At 40.9% G+C, this 23,150-nt stretch overlaps 1 protein-coding gene across 4 annotated transcripts in view; it reads right to left on the bottom strand.

Moving 5' to 3' along the window:
* Positions 1 to 2,396: 2,396 nt before the first annotated feature.
* MYLK3 (myosin light chain kinase 3) overlaps positions 2,397 to 23,150 on the bottom strand; it is a 56,963-nt gene continuing 36,209 nt past the window's right edge. For 2 of the 4 annotated variants that reach the window (XM_070770505.1, XM_070770507.1), the window contains 6 exons: positions 20,480 to 20,536; positions 19,554 to 19,624; positions 9,213 to 9,341; positions 7,770 to 7,922; positions 6,709 to 6,841; positions 2,397 to 5,570 (listed from right to left, as the gene is read on the bottom strand). In XM_070770505.1, the coding sequence (XP_070626606.1) occupies positions 5,511 to 5,570; positions 6,709 to 6,841; positions 7,770 to 7,922; positions 9,213 to 9,341; positions 19,554 to 19,624; positions 20,480 to 20,536 (603 nt within the window). In that variant the 3' untranslated portion in view covers positions 2,397 to 5,510. Of the gene's footprint in view, positions 5,571 to 6,708; positions 6,842 to 7,769; positions 7,923 to 9,212; positions 9,342 to 19,553; positions 19,625 to 20,479; positions 20,537 to 23,150 lie in introns of those variants that run through there. The other 2 variants (XM_070770506.1, XR_011561467.1) reach the window with 2 other exon arrangements.

The raw sequence follows: 23,150 nt of genomic DNA on the forward strand, positions 1-23,150 counted from the left end.
AAATAGCCAAAGCAGTCTTGGGAAAGAAGAATGGAGCTGGAGGAATCAATCTTCCTGACTTCAGATTATACTACAAAGCTACAGTCATCAAGACAGTATGGTACTGGCACAAAATCAGAAACATAGACCAATAGAACAAGATAGAAAGCCCAGGAATAAACTCATGCACGTATGGGTACCTTATTTTTGATGAAGGAGGCAAGAATATACAATGGGGCAAAGACAGCCTTTTCATAAATGGTGCTGGGAAAACTGGACAGCTACATGTAAAAGAATAAAATTCGAACACTTCCTAACACCATACACAAAGATAAACTCAAAATGGATTAAAGATCTAAATGTAAGACCAGAAACTATAAGACTCCTAGAGGAAAATATAGGCAGAACACTCGATGACATAAATCAAGGCAAGATCCTCTATGACCCACCTCCTAGAATAATGGAAATAAAAAGAAAAGTAAACAAGTGGGACCTGATTAAACTTAAAAGCTTTTGCACAGCAAAGAAAACTCTAAGCAAGGTGAAACGACAACCCTCAGATTGGGAGAAAATAATAGCAAATGAAACAACTGACAAAGGATTAATTTCCAAAATATACAAGCAGCTCATACAACTCAACGCCAGAAAAACAAACAACCCAATCCAAAAGTGGGAAAAAGACCTAAACAGACATTTCTCCAAAGACTTACAGATGGCTAACAAACACATGAAAAGATGCTCAACGTTGCTCATTATTAGAGAATGCAAATCAAAACCACAATGAGATATCACCTCACATGGGTAGAATGGCCATCATCAAAATGTCTACAAACATAAATTCTGGAGAAGGTGTAGAGAAAAGGGAACACTCTTTCACTGTTGGTGGGAATGTAAATTGATACAGCCACCATGGAAGATGGTATGGAGATTCCTTAAAAAAACTAGGAATACAATCACCATATAACCTAGCAATCCCACTCTTAGGCATATACCCTAAGGATACCAAGATTGAAAAAGACGCATGAACCCCATTGTTCATTACAGCACTATTTACAATAGCTAGAACATGGAAGCAACCTAGATGTCCATCAACAGATGAATGGATAAAGAAGTTGTGGTACATATACACAATGGAATATTACTCAGCCATAAAAAGGAATGCATTTGAGTCAGTTCTGATGAGTTGGATGAACCTAGAACCTATTATACAGAGTGAAGTAAATCAGAAAGAGAAAGAGAAATATCATATTCTAATTCATATTTACAGAATCTAGAAAAATGGTACTGAAGAATTTATTTACAGGGCAATAGTGGAGAAACAGACATAGAGAATAGACTTATGGCCATGGGGAGAGGGGAGGAGAGGGTGAGATGTATGAAAAGACATGGAAACTTACATTACCATATGTAAAATAGATCACCAATGGGAATTTGCTGTATGGCTCAGGAAACTCAAACAGGGGCTCTGTACCACCCTAGAGGGGTGGCATGGGCAGGGAGATGGGAGGGAGGTTCAAAAGGGAGGGAATATATGTATACCTATGGCTGATTCATGTTGAGGTCCGGCAGAAAACTACGAAATTCTGTAAAGTGATTATCCTTCAATAAAAAATAAATTAACTAAAAAAAAATTGAATGAATTGGGCTATGAAGTTTTGCCTCATCTGCCATATTTACCTGGTCTCTCGCCAACTGACTACCACTACATCAAGCATCTCAACAATTTTTTGCAGGGAAAACACTTCCACAACCATCAGGAGGCAGAAGATGCTTTCCCGTTGAATCCCGAAGCATGGACTTCTGTGCTCCAGGAATAAACAAACATTTATTTCTTGTTGGCAAAAATGTGTTGCTTGTAATGGTTCCTATTTTGATTAATAAAGATATGTTTGAGTCTAATTAAAATGATTTAAAATTCACGATCTAAGATAGCAATTACGTTTGCACCAACCTAATAGTTGTGGGGTAGGGGAATTGCCTTAACATAGTCTTGTTCAAATGCTCTCCTGGAGCTGGAATCCTTTACAATTTTTCAACACATTCTTTCCCCAGCAATGGAAGCTTTCTACTTAGTGGGTTCATATATTCCAGTGCTGTTATAAAGATTTTTGGAAGCTCATTTCTTTAACAGCTCCTCTTGGCTTATTTAACTGATTAAAAAATGCTTTATCATGAAAGTTTTCAAATGTATACAACAAATGTATGTCCCTTTACTAGAGGAAAATACACTGATAGCCCATACTGACTACCCAAACCCAACAGTTAAGATTTTGCCACACTTGCTTCACTATATCTCCCTTTTTCTTGAAGTCATTTAATCCACATTATAAACACATTACTGTTATCATACCTCACAATATTAATACAAAAAGAAGTTCTGTCATCAAATATACAATTTAGAATTAAATTTCCCTAAATGTCTCTGAAATATCTTTATTGTTTATTTGCTTAAATCAGGGTCAAGACAGGGTCCACACTTGACAAGAGGTGGCTAATTTTTAATTATAAAAGCAATACATGCTCATTGTTAAAAAAATTAGAATAATTCAGAAATAACGTGAAAAGTAGAATTCCCTCTCTCCCCATCACCCAATTTCCACGTTCCACTGTTAAGTTTCTTGCATAACCTAGAAAATTTTAACACATATATAAACATGTCTTCACAAATAGGATAATACCATATATATGTTCCATAATTTTTTCATAATAAAAATCAGTACATCAAGATCTATCTTTAACAGCTACAAGGCAACCTCCTATACGTATGTGGCAAAATTTAAACTCATACTGATAATCACATGTAGGTTGGTTCATTGGGCCATTTTGCTACAGTAAATGTCATTTTGCATACACCTCTGCCCACTGGTTCAAATATTGCTGAGAGATAAATTTTTAGAAATGGAATTGCTGGGTGAAAGTGTGGGCATGACTTTTATTTGGATTGGATACTTGATATTCATCTTGATATTCATCAAGAGTGAAAAATTCTGTTTTGCTCACACTCCCACTAAATCTGATAGATAAAATGTGGGTCATGACTACTTTTCAGATTTCCTCTGCTGGGCAGTTCTCTTTCTTTTTAAAAAATTTTATTTTATATTGGATCTCTCAGCAGTTTTTAAGGACTGTTCGTTCAAATTTAAAAGTCCCATTAGAAATAGTTAATACTAGCAAAGCGTCAGTCTAAAAAAATTTTGAGTTCAGTACATACCAGCAGAGAACTAAAAATATCCAGAAAATTTTTAATAATATATCCAGAAAATTAAAGCTTCATAAAAACTCCCTCACATTTCAAATAAGGGAGGCTAACTTCTGCAGTAACTCTCACTTGTGTGGGTCTGGCCTAAACAAATCCCTCAAAGGGACTTTGGAGAAAAGTTGTTTCTTTAGGTAGAGAATTACAGCATATATGGGAAAATTAAAATTTGATAACTATTAGATTTTCCCTGGATCTGTCCTATCATATAGAAGCCACAAACCATATGTGGCTAAATGCACTTAAAATGTGGTTAATGCAACTGTAAAACTGAATTCCTAATTCCTAATTTTTATTAAATGTAAAAATACTAGAAAATATTTAAGATGCTTTGAATAACTTGAGCATGTGAATATATTTTTCCACAGTAAATTTTATGAAATCTAAATACAAATTATGTCTGATAAAAACCTAGAATCTGAACTGACATGTATTTTAAGTATAAAATACACACCAGATTTTGGAGACTTAGTATGAAAAAGAGAATATAAAATAGCTTATCAATAATTTTTATAATGATTAGATATTTAAATGTTTGATATATTATGCTAAATAAATTATTGAAATTAATTTTAGCAGATTTTTTTTAAGAGAAGCTATCAGACATTTTAAAATTATGTATTTGACTCATATATTTCTGTTAGGCAGTGGTGTTCTAGATTAGAATAACTAACTGGGGAGACTCCATATTTCTGGGGAGAAGATTCATAGCATTCCCCCCACTGTGGAGGGGAAGAATAACCATACTATAGATAGAACTATAGATATCCTCTAGCTCTTTCTGAGGCTGCTTTCAAAACACCTTAAAGCATTTTACTAAGCCACTGTTACTGGTCCATGAAAGAGAGATTTCTAGCAGCCATCTCTTCTGATAGTCATCCACTAGCCAGTCAGCTTGCAGCAGGCCGAGCTGTGCCGGTACTGAAAATCTTAGCTTCCCAACAGGTGTTAGTGTTCCCGAGGAACATTATAACCGAAGAAATGCATCAGGAGGATTAATCTCTCCATCTTCTGCCCTTCTCCCCACACCCACGTCCTCTACTTAAAAAAAAAAAAAAGTATTATGGGACAAAAAAATGTGAAACTGTTGCATGGCTAATTACAAACTAAAAGTAAAAACTGCTGACCCAAGAAGGTCATGGGGAATATAATGAAAATCAAGTTAGCAGTGAGGAAATTAAAAGGAATATTTACTTTTGAATAATAAAGCATTCCTTGTTACTCATTTCATGAAGTTAGTTAAGTGACGGTTCTATCCCCATAAAGCAGGAGAGCAGTTTTCATTTGACTTCTCACGATCCATCATTTCTGTGTTTCTCTCAGAAAGCTGAACACCATTGCACTCTCTTTTCACATATTACATATCAGTTCCCAGACTTACTAGACCATAGATTCATAACTGAGAAAGACAGGTTAGGATGGAGACTGCCAGTGTCAGGACAGGGCAGAATTAGGAGAGGCTAGAGGTCTGCATGTTTTGATTCTCGAAAGGGAGTACAAGCTAAAACAAGTTTGAGAATCTCTGCCCTAAATTTACATTGCTTGACACTAGAGCAACAAATGTCGTACAAAATGTCAGCTCAATTTTGAGCAAATCAAAATGCTAGGAATTCTTTGCACTGGAGGAGGTAACACTGACTAACATGCCCTGTGTGATAGTCCACTGGGCTCTTTAATCAAAGTAAGCTGACTTTAAAGTTGACATATGCAAAGTAGGAGCTTTCCTATGCTATGCTAAGTCACTTCAGTCATGTCCGACTCTGTGTGACCCCATAGACGGCAGCCCACCAGGCTCCCCCGTCCCTGGGATTCTCCAGGCAAGAACACTGGAGTGGGTTGCTATTTCCTTCTCCAATGCATGAAAGTGAAAAGTGAAAGTGAAGTCGCTCAGTCGTGTCCGACTCTTAGCGATCCCATGGACTGCAGCCTACCAGGCTCCTCCGTCCATGGGATTTTCCAGGCAAGAGTACTGGAGTGGGGTGTCATTGCCTTCTCTGAGGAGCTTTCCTACCTACGACTTAAAGCATGCCTATACTTATCACCAAAAGTAGGTACACTTGAAAAGTAACCACATCATTTCAACTCAGTGATCTTACAAACCAGAAAAAATTCTTAGGTCACTTTCTTACAGTCACTTTTCATCCACAAGGAAGGCAACAGTCGTAACATTTTTGAAACAAAATAAGTAGAAAGCCACATTATTAAGAATCTTCAGTCATGATTTCACCAGCAGTCCCAGTAATTTCTAGGCCCACAGGAGCAGCAGAGTTGAGGATTAGGGACAAGTTGGAAATTTCCTTAACCTGTTGGCAGCAGTCACCACGTAGAAGTGTTTCTTAAGCGGGGGAGAGAAAAAAAAAGAGGAGGGAAGCATATTTTTAGTCCAATTATTTAAAGAAGAAACAATAAAAGGACTTGCTTAAGTTTAGCCACTTGAGTGTGTTTAAAATTGATAACTAAAGGGGAAAAGAAGATTCTAGGAAAACTATAGTAAAACAGTCACATGACTTTCAGGGGCATATCTGGAGCAAGTTTGAAGTGAGAAAATATGTTCTCCTGCCCTTTTCATGTGAAAAATGGAGCACTCTAGAATGGTATTTTTTAAATTGTAATTCACAACCCACCAGTGAGTCATGAAATCAAATTCATGGAGCATGATTAGAAAATTTTTAATGAAACCAAATATCATAGAGTAGAAAATATCAGAGCTCATCATACTCTGTGGCGCAAAAGTCACAATATTTTTGTTTCACACATGTGTGAGTATACATATACTTGTATGCTGGCTTTATTGAGGGTCTAAGCCAACATCAAAATATTGGAAAGTCACTTCTCTGGGGGACAACTTTTTTTAAGATAAATTTTACATCCATGGTTCCAAAGAGTTCTCAAAATTATAAAGCTTTTAAAGCCTAATAGGTCTTCCCTGATGGCTCAAATGGTAAAGAATCTGCCTGCAATGCAGGAGACTCAAGTTCAGTACCTGGGTTGGGAAGATCCCCTGGAGAAGGGAATGGCTACCCACTCCAATATTCTTGCCTGGAGGATTCTCTGGACAGAGGACCCTGGTGGCCTACAGTCCACGAGGTCACAAATTGTCGGACAAAACTGAGTGGCTAACACTTTCACTTCTAGGCTTTCCTAGGCCCTCTTTCTGAAATGTAGAGGAATCAGCCTCAAACTACAGGCAGTTAGTTCTGATCACTTCACTGCAATGGTCATTGAGAACATATGTTCAAACTTCATGCTGTCACTTCAAGTGTTCACGTAAGTATGAATTAAATGCTACTTTTATGCCAGTTGTTTTTGTTCTGAGGCATTTTTTTAATCAAAGTAATAGGTTTTGACGTGAGGCTTTTTTCTCCCTAAATAATCTATTTAGAATCAAAATGTAAATAAAAAACTTAGTACACTTCTTTCACAGGACATTTAAAGAAGACAAATGCTGCTTTTACTAAAAGAAAAACAGATACCTTCCATTTCCTCTGAGCCATGTATTTCTGCAGCAATAGTTGGGATTTAAGATGAACTTTCGATTTTGAAGCTTTAGCAGGCAAATTATTCAGCCACTCATGTTTCAGGCACTGTGTGGCACTCATTCTGCAGCTGTGAAATCAAACAGCAGGTGAGACTTTTAGCTGGGGTTGCCTTTTCTGGCTGTCCAAAATCTGTTCAATTGGTAGGAAGCTGAGTCAGTGGAAGAGATTAATCATTTGGGCAGATTCATGCCACATAATATAAAAAGACACCCTCCTACCTAAAATTCCCATCCTTAAAAGTACAAGAATGTCATCAGCAAAATGTTCCCAGCCCTCTATGGAAGATGTATTTCCCAGTGATTAATTACCACCTCCCACAGTAGAGCTGGGGAATTGAGGCAGGACAGAAGAGGGGTCAGGTGAGCCTGGAATTGCTCTCAAGAAGTAAAAGAACTTCACAGAGAATAATGTCAACTTGTTCTAAATTAGAAATATTTTTCATCACACATAACTTTTCACAGTCAGGAAGAAACAAAACAGTCACGGCCAGGGAACGAGAGCTACCTCAGAGCCCAGATCTTGGGCCTTACCGCTTGTAGTTATCCCCGTATGTTTGAGTACTGGAAAACTCAGTGCTCCAACCCATGACCTTGATAAACCTACTGAAAAGTAAGTAGGTCTTCATCTCCAAGAAATAAGGTTTTATGTCTTTTATTCTGGGGAATAACAACTGCATATCTCAACTTTTTTCAACATTAGCCTATCAAAAGTGATAACATGGAAATAGGCCTGATTTGTAAATATGGTCCTTTCTAAAACTCTGTCTAGATTTTATGATCCTAGTCACTTGTTTCTTAATTGATTTCCTTTGTCCCTTTCCCTGCTACTTTTTTTCCCAAAGAAGTAGCAGACTAAGAAATCCTGGACAGAACTGGTCTATAGGACAGAAGGACCATTCACTTCAGCAGCCCCGCCCAGTACAGCGTGATTTCCACAGCATCCAGATGGATGGTCACCATCAGAATGGATCACGGATGATAAGCAATAAAGGGTACCTTTTCTCTTTGACCAGCAACCGAGAGACAAAGTCCTTGGCCTCCTCTGACAGCCCTTCAAAGGTATCAGCATCAAAATCCCAGTTACAGTTCACAATGAAATTCATGGTCTCTGCGTCTGTTTCTCCTAGAAATGGGGACAAACCACTGAGTCTACAGAGGAGAGAAAGGACCGTCAGTATGTGGAATCCACACCTGCCAACACACATTGACAAACAGAGAAGACTCTTACAAGGTCAAGCAAAGCTAACCAGAACCAAGAAGTTTCGAAAGAAAAGCACCCGCCGTTGCCTCTCCATAGGAGAAATCCCCAGCACTCAGTAGAGGAAGTGGAAGGACTGGGAAATTGATGGCAGGAAGGGTGTTGGAAAAAGTCCCTTATCATGCTCACTGCATTCCCTCTTGTTTAGTCGCTCAGTTGTGGCCAACTCTTTGCGACTCCATGGACTGTAGCCCACCAGGCTCCTCTATCCATGGGATTTCCCAGGCAAGAATACTGGCATGGGTTTCTATTTTCTTCTCCAACATTCCCTCTTACCCTGAGTAAACTGGGGCCCAACCCAATATGCCCATTTGTCATGTACATTTGACTGAATTTTAAAATAGCTTGGCATGTCTCTGAGACTACCCCGGCCTCAGAGGCCAAAGGAAAACTGGCTTTACTAGGCTCATCTAGAGGAGGGCAAAGAGACAGGACCACCTCACTGGCTGGCCTTGGGCCTCAATATTCCCCCACCTGGTACAGCATACGCTCAAAGTACAGGCAACAGTTAAACCGTAATAATAAGACTGGGAGCAAAGCTTGATTTTGCTGTGCCCCTGAGGAAATAGCTGAGAGAATTGGAGAGAGAGGAGAATGTTAAGTCTGTGGTTGGCTCTCCTCTCAGCCCGTCCTACCTCTACTTCCTCAGCCCAGAGAAAACGGGGAGCAGAGGGACAAGGTTAGAAGACGCGTGAGCTGAGCCCTGCTCTGTCGGCCCCTCTCCTTCCCACTTGAGTGCACTCCAGCCCCATTTGTGCTGCAGCACCTGTATTTCTTCACCAGAGGGCTCTCTCTCTAGTGGAAGCTGATTTATCAACCCGGAGGTTTCAGGGAATTCATAACTCTGGGACCAGCCCACTAGCAGCAACTGATTAGAGCCAGTGTATAAATACTCCAGCTCCCTCCCCCCTCAGCTGAACTAGCTCTGAGCGGGTCCCACAGTGGGTCCCCTGTTCCCCACAGGATTAGACTCCAGTTACCCACAGCTGCAACTGACTCCACAACACACAGCTTGCTAGTTGCCTTCCTTCCCCATTTCACTTCCCCACTTCTCGGTGTTTCTCTTGGGGACACCTCCCCAATAAACTTCTGGCACTCAGATTTTTGCTGCTTCTAAGGATACCCAAACTAAGACAAATGACCTCCATCCCCAGTGGGAAACCAGGCCCCTGGGCACTCACAGCATGTAGGTGATGACTCCCACACTCCACATGTCCGTCGGGAACGAGACAAACTCATAATTGACGACTTCTGGGGCCAGGAACTCAGGAGTACCAAAGTTCACCTTCAGCTTCTCCCGAGGCTTGTATCTGGGGAGGACGGGTGCAGAGCACAATGGGAGTGAGCGCCGAGAGAAGCTGGGGATGCCAGGCTAATTCTCGTTGGGAGCTAAATACTCCTCAACCCTTGGTGTCAGCCATGTTTTCTAGACCTCACATGCCGTGTGGTTCACTGGGAAGTCATCACACCCTCAGGCCCTAAATGCAGACTTTCCTAAGTCACTGGGGAAAATAAGAAAACCACAGTCTTCCTCCTCCAGGTATTTACAATCTGAAATGGAAGGAAGATTAATATATCTTATTTGGCCTCCGGTCACATGAATGAGGGCTTCCCTTGTGGCTCAGCTGGTAAAGAATCCACCTGCAATGCGGGAGACCTGGGTTTGATCCCCTGGAGAAGGGAAAGGCTACCCACTCCAGGATTCTAGCCTGGAGAATTTCATGGACTACAGTCCATGGGGCCGTGGAGTCAGACATGACTGACTGACTTTCAGCCACTCACTCACTCACATGAGTGAGCAAAAACTGGGTAGAAGCTGTGTGGGGAGCAGTGCTCTGTTGTGCAACATGGTTAAAGGGAAGATGGTATGAGTTATAGAAAGAGGCAAAATGCTCAGCATCACTGATTATCAAATCAAAACCACAGGGAAATACAAATCAGAACCACAATGAAATCATACCCACACCATCAGAAAAAAACAGAACATAGCAACTGCTGGCTAGGATGTGATGAAATTAGAATGCTTAATAGTGGAAATGTAAAATGATGCAGTTACTATGGAAAACAGTGTGGCAGTTCTTCAAAATCTTTTTTAAGAACTACCATATGATCCAGGAATCCTGCTTCTGGGTATATATCCAAAAAAAATTAAAAGCAGCGTCTTGAAGTCATATTTATACACCCACATTCGTGGCAGCAGTAGTTAAAACTAGCCAAAAGGTGAAAGCAACCCAAGTGTCCATCAACAGATTAATGGATAAACAAAATTTGGTATATACATACAATAGAATATCATTCAGCCTTAAAAAGAAAGAAAATTCTAACACATGCTGTAATTTGGATGAACCTCAAAGACATTACAGTAAGTGAAATAAGCCAGTCACAAAAAGAGAAATACTGTATGATTCCACTTATATGAGGTTTCCAGAGTAGTTAGTTCAGAGACAGAAGGTAGGATGACGGTTTCCAGGTGCTGGAGGCAGGAGGAAAATGAGGGGTATTTGTTTAATGGGCATAGAGTCTCAGTTTTGCAAGGTAAAAAGAGCTCTGGAAATCGGTTGCACAACAATATGAACATAGCTAAAGATGCTTGCTCCTTGGAAGAAAAGCTATGACAAACCTAGACAGCATATTAAGAAGCAGAAGACATCACTTCGTTGACAAAGTTCTGTATAGTCAAGCTATGGTTTTTCCAGTAGTCATGTATGGATGTGAGAGCTGGACCATAAAGAAGAATGAGCACCAAAGAATTGATGCTTTTGAACTGTGGTGTTGGAGACAACTCTTGAGAGTCCCTTGGACAACAAGGAGATCAAACCAGTCGATTCTAAAGGAAATCAACCTTGAATATTCATTGCACGGGCTGATGCTGAAACTGAAACTCCAATACTTTGGCCACCTGATGCAAAGAGCTAACTCACTGGAAAAGGTCCTGAAGCTGGTAAAGATTGAGGGCAGGAGGAGAAGGGGGCAAGAGTGGATGAGATGGTTGGGTTGCATCATTGACATGAGTTTGAGCAAACTCTGGGAGAGAGTGAGGGAAGCCTGGGGTGCTGCAGTCCATGGGGCCACAAAAAGTCAGATATATCTGAGTGACTGAACAACAACTGTAACTATTCTTAATAATTGCTAACATGGTAAATTTTATGTTACATGTGTTTTATAAAATTACAAAAAAAGATTAGAAAAAGTATTCTGGACATGAAGTTTAAGGGAGACTAGGAAGATAATTGATTGCTGCATGGAGAAATTTGATTTTTGCTGAATGACAAAAGTTGATTTTTAGAATCATTCTTGAAAGAGAAGAAAATCCTTAGCTAAAATTTAATGGGCAGCAACAAAAGTGTCCTTCAGTTGGTGAGTGGATAATATAAAGTATGGTACATCCAAACAATGGAATAGTATTCAACACTAAAAAAAAAAAAAAAAAAAATAGAAAAGAAACAAAGAACCATCAAGCCATGAAAAGACATGTAAGCGTGCTAGGTCACTTTAGTCGTGTTTGACTCTTTGCAACTCTATGGAATGTAGCCCAGCAGGCTCCTCTGTCCATGGAATTCTCCAGGCAAGAATACTGGAGTGGATTGCCATGCCCTTCTACAGGGGATCTTCCCCACCCAGGGATTGAACCCACATCTCCTGCATTGGCAGGTGATTTCTTTACCACTAAAGCCACCTGGGAAGCCCTGAAAAGACATGGAAGAACCTTAAAAGCATATTGCCAAATGAAAGAAGCCTGTCTGAAAAGGTTACATACTGTATGATTCCAAATATATGACATTCTGGTAAGGGCAAAACTATGGAGACAATAAAAAGATCACGATTGCCAGGGTTAGGGAGGAGGAACGATAAATAGGTGAAGCACAGAGGATTTTAAGGGCAGTGAAGATACTCTGTTGATGAATATATGCCATCATACATCATTTGTCCAAACCCATTTGTTGTTGTTCAGTTGCTAAGTTGTGTCAGTCTCTTTGTGACCCCATAGACTGCAGCACCCCAGGCTTCTCTATCCTTCACTATCTCCCAGAGTTTGTTCAGACTCATGTCAATCATGTTGATGATGCAACCCAACTATTTCATCCTCTGTTGCCCCCTTCTCCTGCCCTCAATCTTTCCCAGCATCAGGGTCTTTTCTAATGAGTCAGCTTTTGCCATCAAGTAGCCAAAGTATTGTAGCTTCAGCTTCAGCATCAGTCCTTGCAATGAATATTCAAGGTTGATTTCCTTTAGGATTGACTGGTTTGATCTCCTTGCTGTTCAAGGGACTTTCAAGAGTCTTCTCCAGCACCACAATTTGAAAGCATCAGTTCTTCAGCACTCAGACTTCTTTATGGTCCAACTCTCACATCCATACATGACTACTGGAAAAACCATAGCTTTGACTATATGGACCTTTATTGGCAGAGTGATGTCTCTGTTTTTAAATACACTGTCTAGGTTTGTGATAGCTTTCCTTCCAAAGAGCAAGTGTCTTTTAATTTAATGGCTGCAGTCACCATCTGCAGTGATTTTGGAGTTGCCCAAAATAAAATCTGTCATTGTTTCCACTTTTTCTCTTTCTATTTGCCATGAAGTGATGAGCCCAGATGCCTTGATCTTAGTTTTTTGATGAGTTTTAAGCCAGATTTTTTTCACTCTCTGAGTCATTCACCCTCATCAAGAAGCTCTTTAGTTCCTCTTCACTTTCAGCCATTAGAGTGGTATCATCTGCCTATCTGAGGTTGTTGATATTTCTCCTGGCAATCTTTATTCCAGCTTGTGATTCATTCATCCTGTCATTTCACATGATGTACTCTTCATGGTGGTGGTGGTTTAGTCGCTAAGTTATGTCTGACTCTTGTGACCCCATGGACTGTGGCCCACCAGGCGCCGCCCCCGCCCCCAGCCACCCCATCCATGGGATTCTCCATGCAAGAATACTGGAGTGGATTGCCATTTCCTTCTCCAATGCTCTTCGTGAGAACATCACTAATCCAAACCCACAGAATGTACAATGTCAAGAGTGTACCTTAATTTAAACTATGGACTTTGGGTGATTATGATGTGTCAAAGTAGGCTTATCATTGTTGATGATGCGGGAGGCTTTGTATATGTGGGAAAGGGGATAAATGGAAAGAGGATAAAATCCCTGTTCCTTCCCCCAATTTTGATATGCACCTAAAACTCTAAAAATTAAATATTTATTTTAAAAAATCAATGAATACTTTCTATTTTGCAGATACCATGCTAAAAGTTTTCTTTATATAAACTTTCATCCCCATAACAGCACCACGAAGTAAGTCTACTGTCCCCATTTTACAGATGGGGAAATTGAGAGAGAAGAATAAAATAAATATTCTGCTGATGTGGCCCAACAGGGATATGAGTTTTCAAAATACAGTCTCCTCTCTTTCAAATTTGCCAAGAGCCGGGCAAATGCAAACCTTGAGCCAACACAGCCCACACCTATCCAGCGAAAGTGCACCAAAGGTCACCTTGGTGGCTGAGTTGTGGCAGGAAGCCAGGGAGGGGAAGAAAGTGAAAGCCTTCCTCCGGCAGCCTGTTCCTCCCCTGCACTGGCACCTGCCTGGAGCCTCAGAGCTAAGCAGCCAAACTGAGAGGAGCAGCCTTCCTCTTGGGGACAGGAAGTCCAGGCTCTCAGCCCCTGGACACCGCTTTCCTAGGATGCATTCTTATTTCTGCTGCTTCATCTGCCCCACATCCACATCTTGTATCACGTGACTTTGTAGTTCCTTCCACTAGAGATGGCATATTTTACCCCATCCCATTGACGCTGAGCTTGGCCACGTGAGTTGCTTTGGCTACTGGTATGTGGGTGGAAGTGATAGTGGGCCAATTCCAAGCTAGGCTGTAGGACTGTGCCCTCCTGCTCCTCAGCCATCACCATGGGAAGAGAATGAGAGACACCTGGAAAAGACCTGTCCTCACTGACCTGCATCCAAGCCCAGTTCAACTCAGCCTAGATCAGAAACTCCCTACCAGTGGTGTGTGGGTAAAAGTTTAACAACCAGCCATCTGATTTTTTTAAAAAAAATCCTGATTTTTAGCATCTGCCAATGGTGTAAATATTGATTTCACCATGCCTGATTTTAATGTTCTATCAGGATGTCACTGAATAGAGTTGAGAAGAGATAGGCCATAGCACACAATAATAACAATAGGCATAAATAACCTCATGAGCATAAATAATAGTGAAATGTAGTAAAATAATTAGAAATTATTAAGGTTTTAGCATGTAATATCTTGGACTTCCCTGGTGGTACAGTGGATAAGAATCTGCCTACCCATGCAGGGGACCCTGCAGTTTGATCCCTGGTCTGGGAAGATTCCACATGCCACACAGCAACTAAGCCCATATGCCACAGCTACTCAGCCCATGCTCTGGGTCCCACAAGCTGCAATCCTGAGCCCACGTGCTGCAGTTACTGAAGCTTCTGCACCCTAGAGCTGGTGCTCTGCAACAAAAGAAGCCAACACAGTGAGAAGCCCAAGCGCCACTAGACCGTGGACCCAACTCTCTGCAACTAGAGGAAGGCCGCATTCAGCCATGAAGACCCAGAACAACCAAAGATGAAAATAAATATTGTGATATCTTTGTTTCAATATAATTTCTTTAATTGTACATTTATACAACTTAATTTTTAATAATGGTCATGTTTAACAACTGGCTTACAAGATTCCTTATCATGAGCTAGTGTAAGTTGGGTCCATCAAACTAATTCCCCAGCTGACTCAAAAATGTGCGGAGGAAAATAATTGTTTTAAGTCACTGTGACTTGTTATACAGCAAGGAGTGTATATGGGTGTGACTCGTTATACAACAATACTGTGGCAATAGTTAACCAATCCATCCACCCCAAAGTTGGGTCAAAGTATCTAAGATTCCCTTTCCAAATTCCCAGAGCAAGGCCCTCTGTAATCATAAGGTCACATATGCAGTCACAGTCCATAAGGTTTGGGACAAGCACCTCCTTGCCCTGACAAAGGATCTGATTAAATGTGCTTAGATTCCAATCTGAGCCCAAGACTGGGAGTCAGGAGGCACATCCCTGCACCCAAAATTCTGGAGACCAAGCTTAAACAAGCTATTTCCCATTTGTCTCCATCCTCAACCCTTTGATATGTCCTTATTTAGACCCACTGATGACTCTTACCACCCAGCCTGCTGTTAAAACTGGTCCCTCTTGCTGGATGTCAGAGCCTCTGAAGATTTGTATGGCCTCTCTCTACTGAGGGCCATACCTCCACTCACAATCTCAGAGCCTTCTCACAGCTCCACCCAGAAATACAACTGTACTTTCTACAGTTCTTGTTGGGGGAAATTTTGTCATTTCCTCCCTCTTTACAAACATTTAAACTATTCTGGAGCATAAGGCATACTCTCTCAACACACGTAGTTCCCCCCCCGCCCGCCCCCAGAGGTCCCTCCTCTTAAAATCACACTGCCCAGTAAGCAGGCCAATTTGCCAAATAATCCTTTGGCTGAGTGACCGGTTTGCCAGACTGCTGAGGATGTTTTTGATGTTTTCCTTTCATCTCACAGCCAGAACCCATGAACCTGTGGGCCCAGCTCCCCTGAGGGCCATTTCCTGAGCACCGTGTTTTCTGACACCTACACTTCTCCAGTGCTCTGCACGTGCCCTCAGCACCCACTGGCCCACCTGCAGCTCCTGCCTTCCCCAGGTCAGCCTGCTCACAAGCACAGCACATCCTATTCTCAGCCCCCGAGTCACACCAGCCCTCTTGCCTCCCCTCCACGCAGAGTCGTGCTGGAGCCAGTTGTCACAAGTGCGTGAAGGCCAGCTGTGCACATCTCTTCTCAGCTCTGTAGTCAGTGATGTCATATTGGCAGCTTGAAATCAGCCAAAGTTAGCAAAGGTTACAGATCAGTCCCATCCCCTCTCCCGCTCCAGCTGCAGCGGGCTGTTAAACGTTTACCAGCACTATCGCCTGCAGGTAACAAAACTTGGTCCATTCCTCTCTCCTGGCTGTTCAGAAAAGCCTTCTCAGACTCCAGGGACCTCAGGTGGTTACTTCTTGCTCTGAATCCACAGTGTGTCACTGTAAATCCTCATTTGGCAATTGGTCATCTGACATTTGGGAGGTCCTGCATACACGCTAGCGTGTGCAGTCTCAGTGAAGAACATATTGTCCCGCAGTGAGGGAACAGTGGTTCTTGTGGAAAAGTGAAACTGAAATTGTTAGTCGCTCAGTTGTGTCCTACTCTTTGTGACCCCATGGACTATAGCCTGTCAGGCTCCCTTGTCATTTCACCAGGCAAAAGTGGGTTGCCATGCCCTTCTCCAGGGAATTGTCCTGACACAAGGATCGAACCTGGGTCTCCCGCATTGCAAGCAGACTATGCTGTCTGAGCCACGAGGGAACACCGGTTCTGGTGGGGGTGGGGCAAAGAAAGTCTTAGCTATTACAATGGCCTGTGGCTCTCCAAAGGGCCACAGTACATAAACAGATACACAGTACACCTGTGGCATCATGAAGATGGAACCTGGGGATTAGGAAAGAAATAGTTAAAAAGGCTCTTTGTGGAGCAGGCAGAGACATGAAAACTAGGTTGAGAAGCATGCCCCAGTGCATAAGATATGCAAGTGTACAGGATGCATCCCAATTTTATACAACATTACTTGGAAAAATATTAAGCGATTTTTTTTTTTACATTATGGGTTGAGTGTGATTTTTAAGGTTTTGGGTTGGGGGGCTTGGTATTGTTAATGAAATACAATACACTGTGTAATGAGGATCCTGAAGGTAGAGTGGGATGATAAGAACTTCCTCTGCTGTTACTCTAACAACCCCACACTTGGCCTCCCATCCGTCATGTGGAGCACTGAAAATGCACCTTTCACACCTACACAGAAATAACATCGACCACTTCAACCAGTGGAGCGGTGACCTAGGAAGACCACCACTGTGGTCTTGAATGCCACCTCTGGGAGGCAGGTGCTGGACACCAGAGGCTGAACTCAGGCAAGCAGCTCTGCCTCCATGGAGATAAGAGTCTCCTTTCTCCCCTTGTGGAGAGAGTGGAAGATGCTGCAAGGCTCATAAAGTGAGAAAACAACTTCTTTGTGGAAAATGATCATTAGAGAAAATTTCAAGATTTGATTATTCAGCTGTGGTGTGAAGACCCATCTAGAAAGTATGCGATTCTCAGAGACATGTCATTTCCTGGTAGAAACAGAATTCTGGAGGAAGCATGGAGGATGAGCACACATTTATTTCCATCTTTATAGACTGTGGAAAGTCACTCAGTCATGTCTGACTCTTTGCAACCCCAATGGACTGTAGCTCAGTCATGTCTGACTCTTTGCAACCCCAATGGACTGTAGCCCACCAGGCTCCTCTGTCCATGGGATTCTCCAGGCAAGAATACTGGAGTGGATTGCCATTCTTTTCTCCAAGGGATCTTCCTGACCCAGGGATTGAACCCAGGTTTCCTGCATTGCAGGCAGATATTTGTGTGTGTGTGTGGCGGGGGGCGGGTTTGAACTTTTCTCTTTTGCTTATTTTTAAATTGAAGGATAATTGCTTTACAAAATTTTGTTGTGCAGGCAGATTTTTTACCATCTGAGCCACCAGGGAAGCACTATAGACGGTGGATGTCCTCCCCAATGCCAAGGGTCTGCTACAGCCACCCCATTGGGTATGCATGCCATGGACAAGAGCCGTGCAGAGGCATGGTGTTTATCACACATGACACAGGACAGGATCCAACAGTAAAGCTGTCTATACTTCACTAGGCTTGCATTCTAAGGGACTTAAAGTTTTCTTTAATTATATATAATGTTCACTGTATGCACTACAACTTGGGGACCTAACCACCCTCACAGGATGGTTCTGCACTGGCGATGTAGTATCTCATTTAAACTTCATAACTGCCCAGATCAACAGTCGCTGCATTATATCACCATTTTACCAAGACTGAGCCCAGTCCTGAGCGCCCAGAACCTCTTATCCATGGCACCATCCTGCACAGTCACACACTTTCCTGTCTAACCTCACCATTTTCTGGAAGGCAGAGTTGCTAATGAATGTATCACACATCCTGGCCCCAGGAGACCTGGGGAGTGAATAGAAATGAGCTGCCCAGCACCCCATTCAGTGACCTCCTTTAACTACCACTCCCCTCTGCTCACACAAGTGGATGGAAGTATAGTTAATTCTTTTCTTAAATTTTATTTTTAGTTGGAGGATAATTACAGTGTTGTGTTGGTTTCTGCCATATAACAACGTAAATCAGCCGTAAGTATACACGTATGTCCTCTCCCTGTTGAATCTCCCTCCCACCACACTATCCCAGCCCTCTGGGTTGTCCCAGAGCACTGGGTTGAGCTCCCTGTGTTCTATAGCAACTTCCCACTAGCTATCTATTTTGTATGTGGTAATATATGTGTTTCGTGCTATTCTCAAATCGTTCCACCTTCTCCTTTCCCTGTTGTGCCCACAAGTCTGTTCTTTATGTCTGTGTCTCTATTACTGCCTTGCAAATCATCACTACCATTTTTCTATATTCCATATATTTGTGTTAATATACAATATTCATTTTTCTCTTTCTGACCTATTTCATTTTGTAGAACAGGCTATCACACTGCTCAGAATGGCCATCATCAAAAAACAATACATGCTGGACAGGATGTGAAGAAAAGGGAACCCTCTTGTACTGCTGATGGGAATGTAAATTGATACAGCCACAATGGAGAACACTATGGAAATTCCTTAAAAAAAACTGGGAATAAAACCACCATATGACCCAGCAATCTCACTACTGGGCATATACCCTGAGAAAACCACAATTCAAAAAGATTCATGTACCCCAATGTTCATTGCAGCACTATTTACACTAGCCAGGACATGGAAGTGACCTAGATGTCCATCGACAGATGAATGGATAAGGAAGCTGTGGTATGTATACACAATGGAATATTTTGTTGTTGTTCAGTTGCTAAGTAATGGAACATTACTCAATCATGCTGCTCCTACTGCTGCTAAGTCACTTCAGACGTGTCCGACTCTGTGCGACCCCATAGACGGCAGCCCACCAGGCTCCCCCGTCCCTGGGATTCTCCAGGCAAGAACACTGGAGTGGGTTGCCATTTCCTTCTCCAATGCATGAAAGTAAAAAGTGAAAGTGAAGTCACTCAGTCGTGTCTGACCATCAGTGACCCCATGGACTGCAGCCTCCCAGGCTCCTCCGTCCATGGCATTTTCCAGGCAAGAGTACTATAAAAAGTAACATTTGAGTCAGTTCTAGTGAGGTGGATGAACCTAGAACTCTATAGCCTTTTAAGGAGAAACGGAGCCTGCAGCATAAAGCTGCCCCCTGTGGTAGTAACAAGGCCTGTCTACACAGTTTTTGTGAAGGCCACCAACCTTATAAGAGAGCTTGCTCATATTAGTCTTCAAAATTCAAAAACTGGCTGAGTTGTGGGTAACCATATCCAAGAGAGCTATCAAGAGTCCCCAAGCAGTTCTGTTAAAGTACCAAAATACAACTCCCTTACCTTCTGGCCAGCCCAAAGTCAATGATCTTAATTTGGTGTCCTGTCTGATTGACACACAGTATGTTCTCAGGCTGGGAAAGAAAAAGAAGTTTGCTTAGCTTAATCAACAACTAGGAAGGTCTGAGCTCCCCCACTTATTTGTCAATAGGCCTCAGTTTCCAAGCCTCCAAGGGAAAGCCCTAGAGGGCAGCCCTTCAGGGATGGATGGATAGTGAAAATAAACGATGCGGGCTAGTGTGAGACAATAAGGAGTGCTGTGAACTATGAGACCCGGAGAACTCCTGCCGTGTATAAAAGGGCAGCCACTGATCAGCTCCAGCCACTGGCCACCACACAGAAATGTAGGTCCAGTCACTAGAGTTCCTCAGCCCTCAAGGGATCCCAGAAATTCAAGTTTAAGTAAAAACTCCATGCTTTTAAATGTTGACAACTGAATCCAATTTAAACACATACTTATCATGTGTGGGAATCAAACACAACATATCTGGGATGTAGACTGGGCCCATGGGCTGCTTGTTTGAGACCATTGACTTGGGGTGGTGGTTCCAAACCTTGGCTGCATACTAGCATCATCAGGGGAGTCCTCGAAAGTCTTAACACCCAGGCCCCAGTCCTGACCAGTTAAATCAGAATCTCAAGTGTGGGACCAAATCTGCAGTAGTCTGGTCAAGTAGATCAGAGCTGCCAAATGCCATCCTGCCATTTTGCGGTGACAGCTGTGACCCACGGAATGGAGATAATGGACTTGACATGCTTCTCTTAAGTCTTTCATATCAGCTTGGAGGCCCTGAGGAAGACTGGAATAATTCTTGCTGCTTGTGGCAGACAAATTCGAAGGTGGGGAGGGGTTGAGGGCAGATGGAAGGCTTATAGAACAAAGGACCTGGAGACCTGAGGTCAGGGCCTGCAGTCCAGGGGTCCATTACCAGGGTCTGTAGCCCTAGATGAGTACTTTCCCATTCCAGAAATCTCGGTGTCTCCATCTGTAAAATGAGAATAATAACCTCTTCCTGCCTTCCTCCTGGGAAGGTGTAAAGATCAAATGATATAATAATGCATTAAAGATTTTACAGCTTGTGAAGCAAATATATCAGGCACTATTTCTCCCAATAGAAGATTTTATTGCTACTTATGTTACAATGGGGTTGTGAAACTCCTCAGATAGGTTCAGAAAATTATGATTAAAAATCTTCAGGCCTTCTTTATAAGATTTAGAATAACACTGTCCAATAGAAATATAATGTGAGCTACATACGTAATTCAAAAAATTCTAATAGCCACATTAAAAAAGTAAAAAGAAATAGGTGAACTTAATTTTCATAAAAGCATTATTGAAATATAAATAATAAAGATATGATCATAAAATTACCATTTTAAAGTATACAATTCAGTGGTTTTTCAGTAGATAGTTTACCACTCTAGTTTTAGAACATTTTCATCACTTCAGGAAAAAAAAAACATACTCATCAGCAGTCATTCTCCATCCTCCTTACTTACAACTCCTATGTATTTTCTATCTCTGTAGATTTGCCTGTTCTAGGAATTTCATATAAATGGAATCATAAATACATATGTGACCTTTTGCATCTGACTTCTTTCACTCAGCATAATTTCTTCAGGGTTCATCCATATATCGATACTTGATTCCTTTTCATGGCTGAATAATAATCCAATTACAAGGACAATATACCTACCACATTTTGTTTACCTGTTAATCAGATAGTAAACATTGGTGTTGTTCCTACTTTTTGGCTATTTATGCATAATGCTGCTAAGGACATTTATGTACAAGTTTTTGTGTTGACTTGTGTTTTCAATTCTTGAGAATATACCTAGAAGTGAAATTGCTGGTCTTATGATAACTCCATGTTTAACATTATAGAAACTACCAAATTGTTTTCTAAAGTGGATGCATAACTTTACAATCCCACCAGCAATGTCTGAGAGTTCCAGTTTCTCTAAATCCTAGCCAACACTTGTCTGCCATTTTTACTTTTTATTTTAGTTAATCCAATGGGTCGGAAATAGTATCTCATTTTAGTTTTGATTTACATTTCTCTCTTGACTAATGATGTTAAAAATCTTTTCATATGCTTACTGGCCATTTAAAAATCCTCATTAGACAAATGTTTATTTAAATTTATCTTTCTCATTGAGTTGTAAGTGTTCTTTATACACCCTAGGTACAAGTCCTTTATCAGATAAATGATTTGAAAATATTTTCTCCCATCTGTGGGCTGTCATTTCATTTTCATGATGGTGTCCTTTGAAGCATAAAGATTTTTTAATTTTGATGAAATCTAAATTTATCAACTTTTCTATCTTGTGCTTTTTGAGTCAGATATAATTTACTCCTACACTATCTTCTAACAATTTTATAGTTTTAGCTCTGACATTTAGGTCTATGACCATGTGAGTTAACTTTTATTTATAGAATGAGGTGGGGCTTCAACTTTTATGTGGATCTCAAGCATGGTGTCCCAGTATCATTTATTGCAAAGACTACTCTTTCCCCACTGAACTGTCATGGCACTGTTCTCAAAAATCTATTGACCACAAATAAAAGGGTTTAAGTCTAGACTCTTAATTGCATCACATTGATATATCTGCCCATCCTTACATCATAACACATTTTTTATTTACGTAGCTTAGTAGTATATTTTTAAGTCAGGAAATGTGTGTCCTCCAACTTTGTTCATCTTCTTCTTTTTTTTTTTTTTTTTTTGTTCCTCTTTTTCAAGATTGTTTTTGCTCTCCTGGGTCCCAAAAATTTCCATCTGAATTTTAGATTATTAATTTCTGCAAAAAAGTCAGCTATGAGTCTGACAAGACTACATTGAACATATAGATCATTTTGGAGAGTATTGTCATCTTAATAACATTAAGTTTTCTGACCTATGGGATGTCTTTCCATTTACTTATGTCATCTTTAACTTCTTTCAACAATGTTTCATAGTTTTCAGAATATAAAGTTTATACATCTTTGGTTAAATTCATTTCTAAGTACTTTATTCTTTCCAATGTTACTGTAAGTGAAATGATTTTCTTAATTTTATTTATAGAATGTTGATTGCTAATGTATGGAAATACAATTGATTTTTACATCTTAGATCCTGCAACATTGCTGAACTCATTTATTAGTTCTAATAGTTTCTCTTTACCCTCCTTAGGATTTGCGATATACAAAATCAAGTCATCTGTGAATAGAATCTTACTTCTTCCTCTCCAATCTGGATACCTTTTATTTATTTTCTTGCCCAATTGCCCTGGTTAGAACCACAAGTATAATGTTTAATAGAAATGGCAATAATAAACATCCTTGTCTAGTTCCTGATCTTAAAAGGAAAGCATTCAACCTTTTACCATTAAGTTTATTATTACCTGGGGGATTTTCATAGGTGGCCTTTATCAAGCTAAGGAAGTTCTATATTTAATTTGCTTAGTGTTTTCATCATGAAAAGGTGTTCAATTTTGTGACGTGCTTTTTCTGCAGCTACTAAAATGATCAGGTGATATCATCCTTTATTCTTTTAATATGACATATTACATTGATTGATTTTCTTATGTTAAACCAACTTTGCTTTATTGGAACAAATC

Source organism: Bos indicus, chromosome 18 (genome assembly GCF_029378745.1).
Source record: "Bos indicus isolate NIAB-ARS_2022 breed Sahiwal x Tharparkar chromosome 18, NIAB-ARS_B.indTharparkar_mat_pri_1.0, whole genome shotgun sequence".
Taxonomy (NCBI): domain Eukaryota; kingdom Metazoa; phylum Chordata; class Mammalia; order Artiodactyla; family Bovidae; genus Bos; species Bos indicus.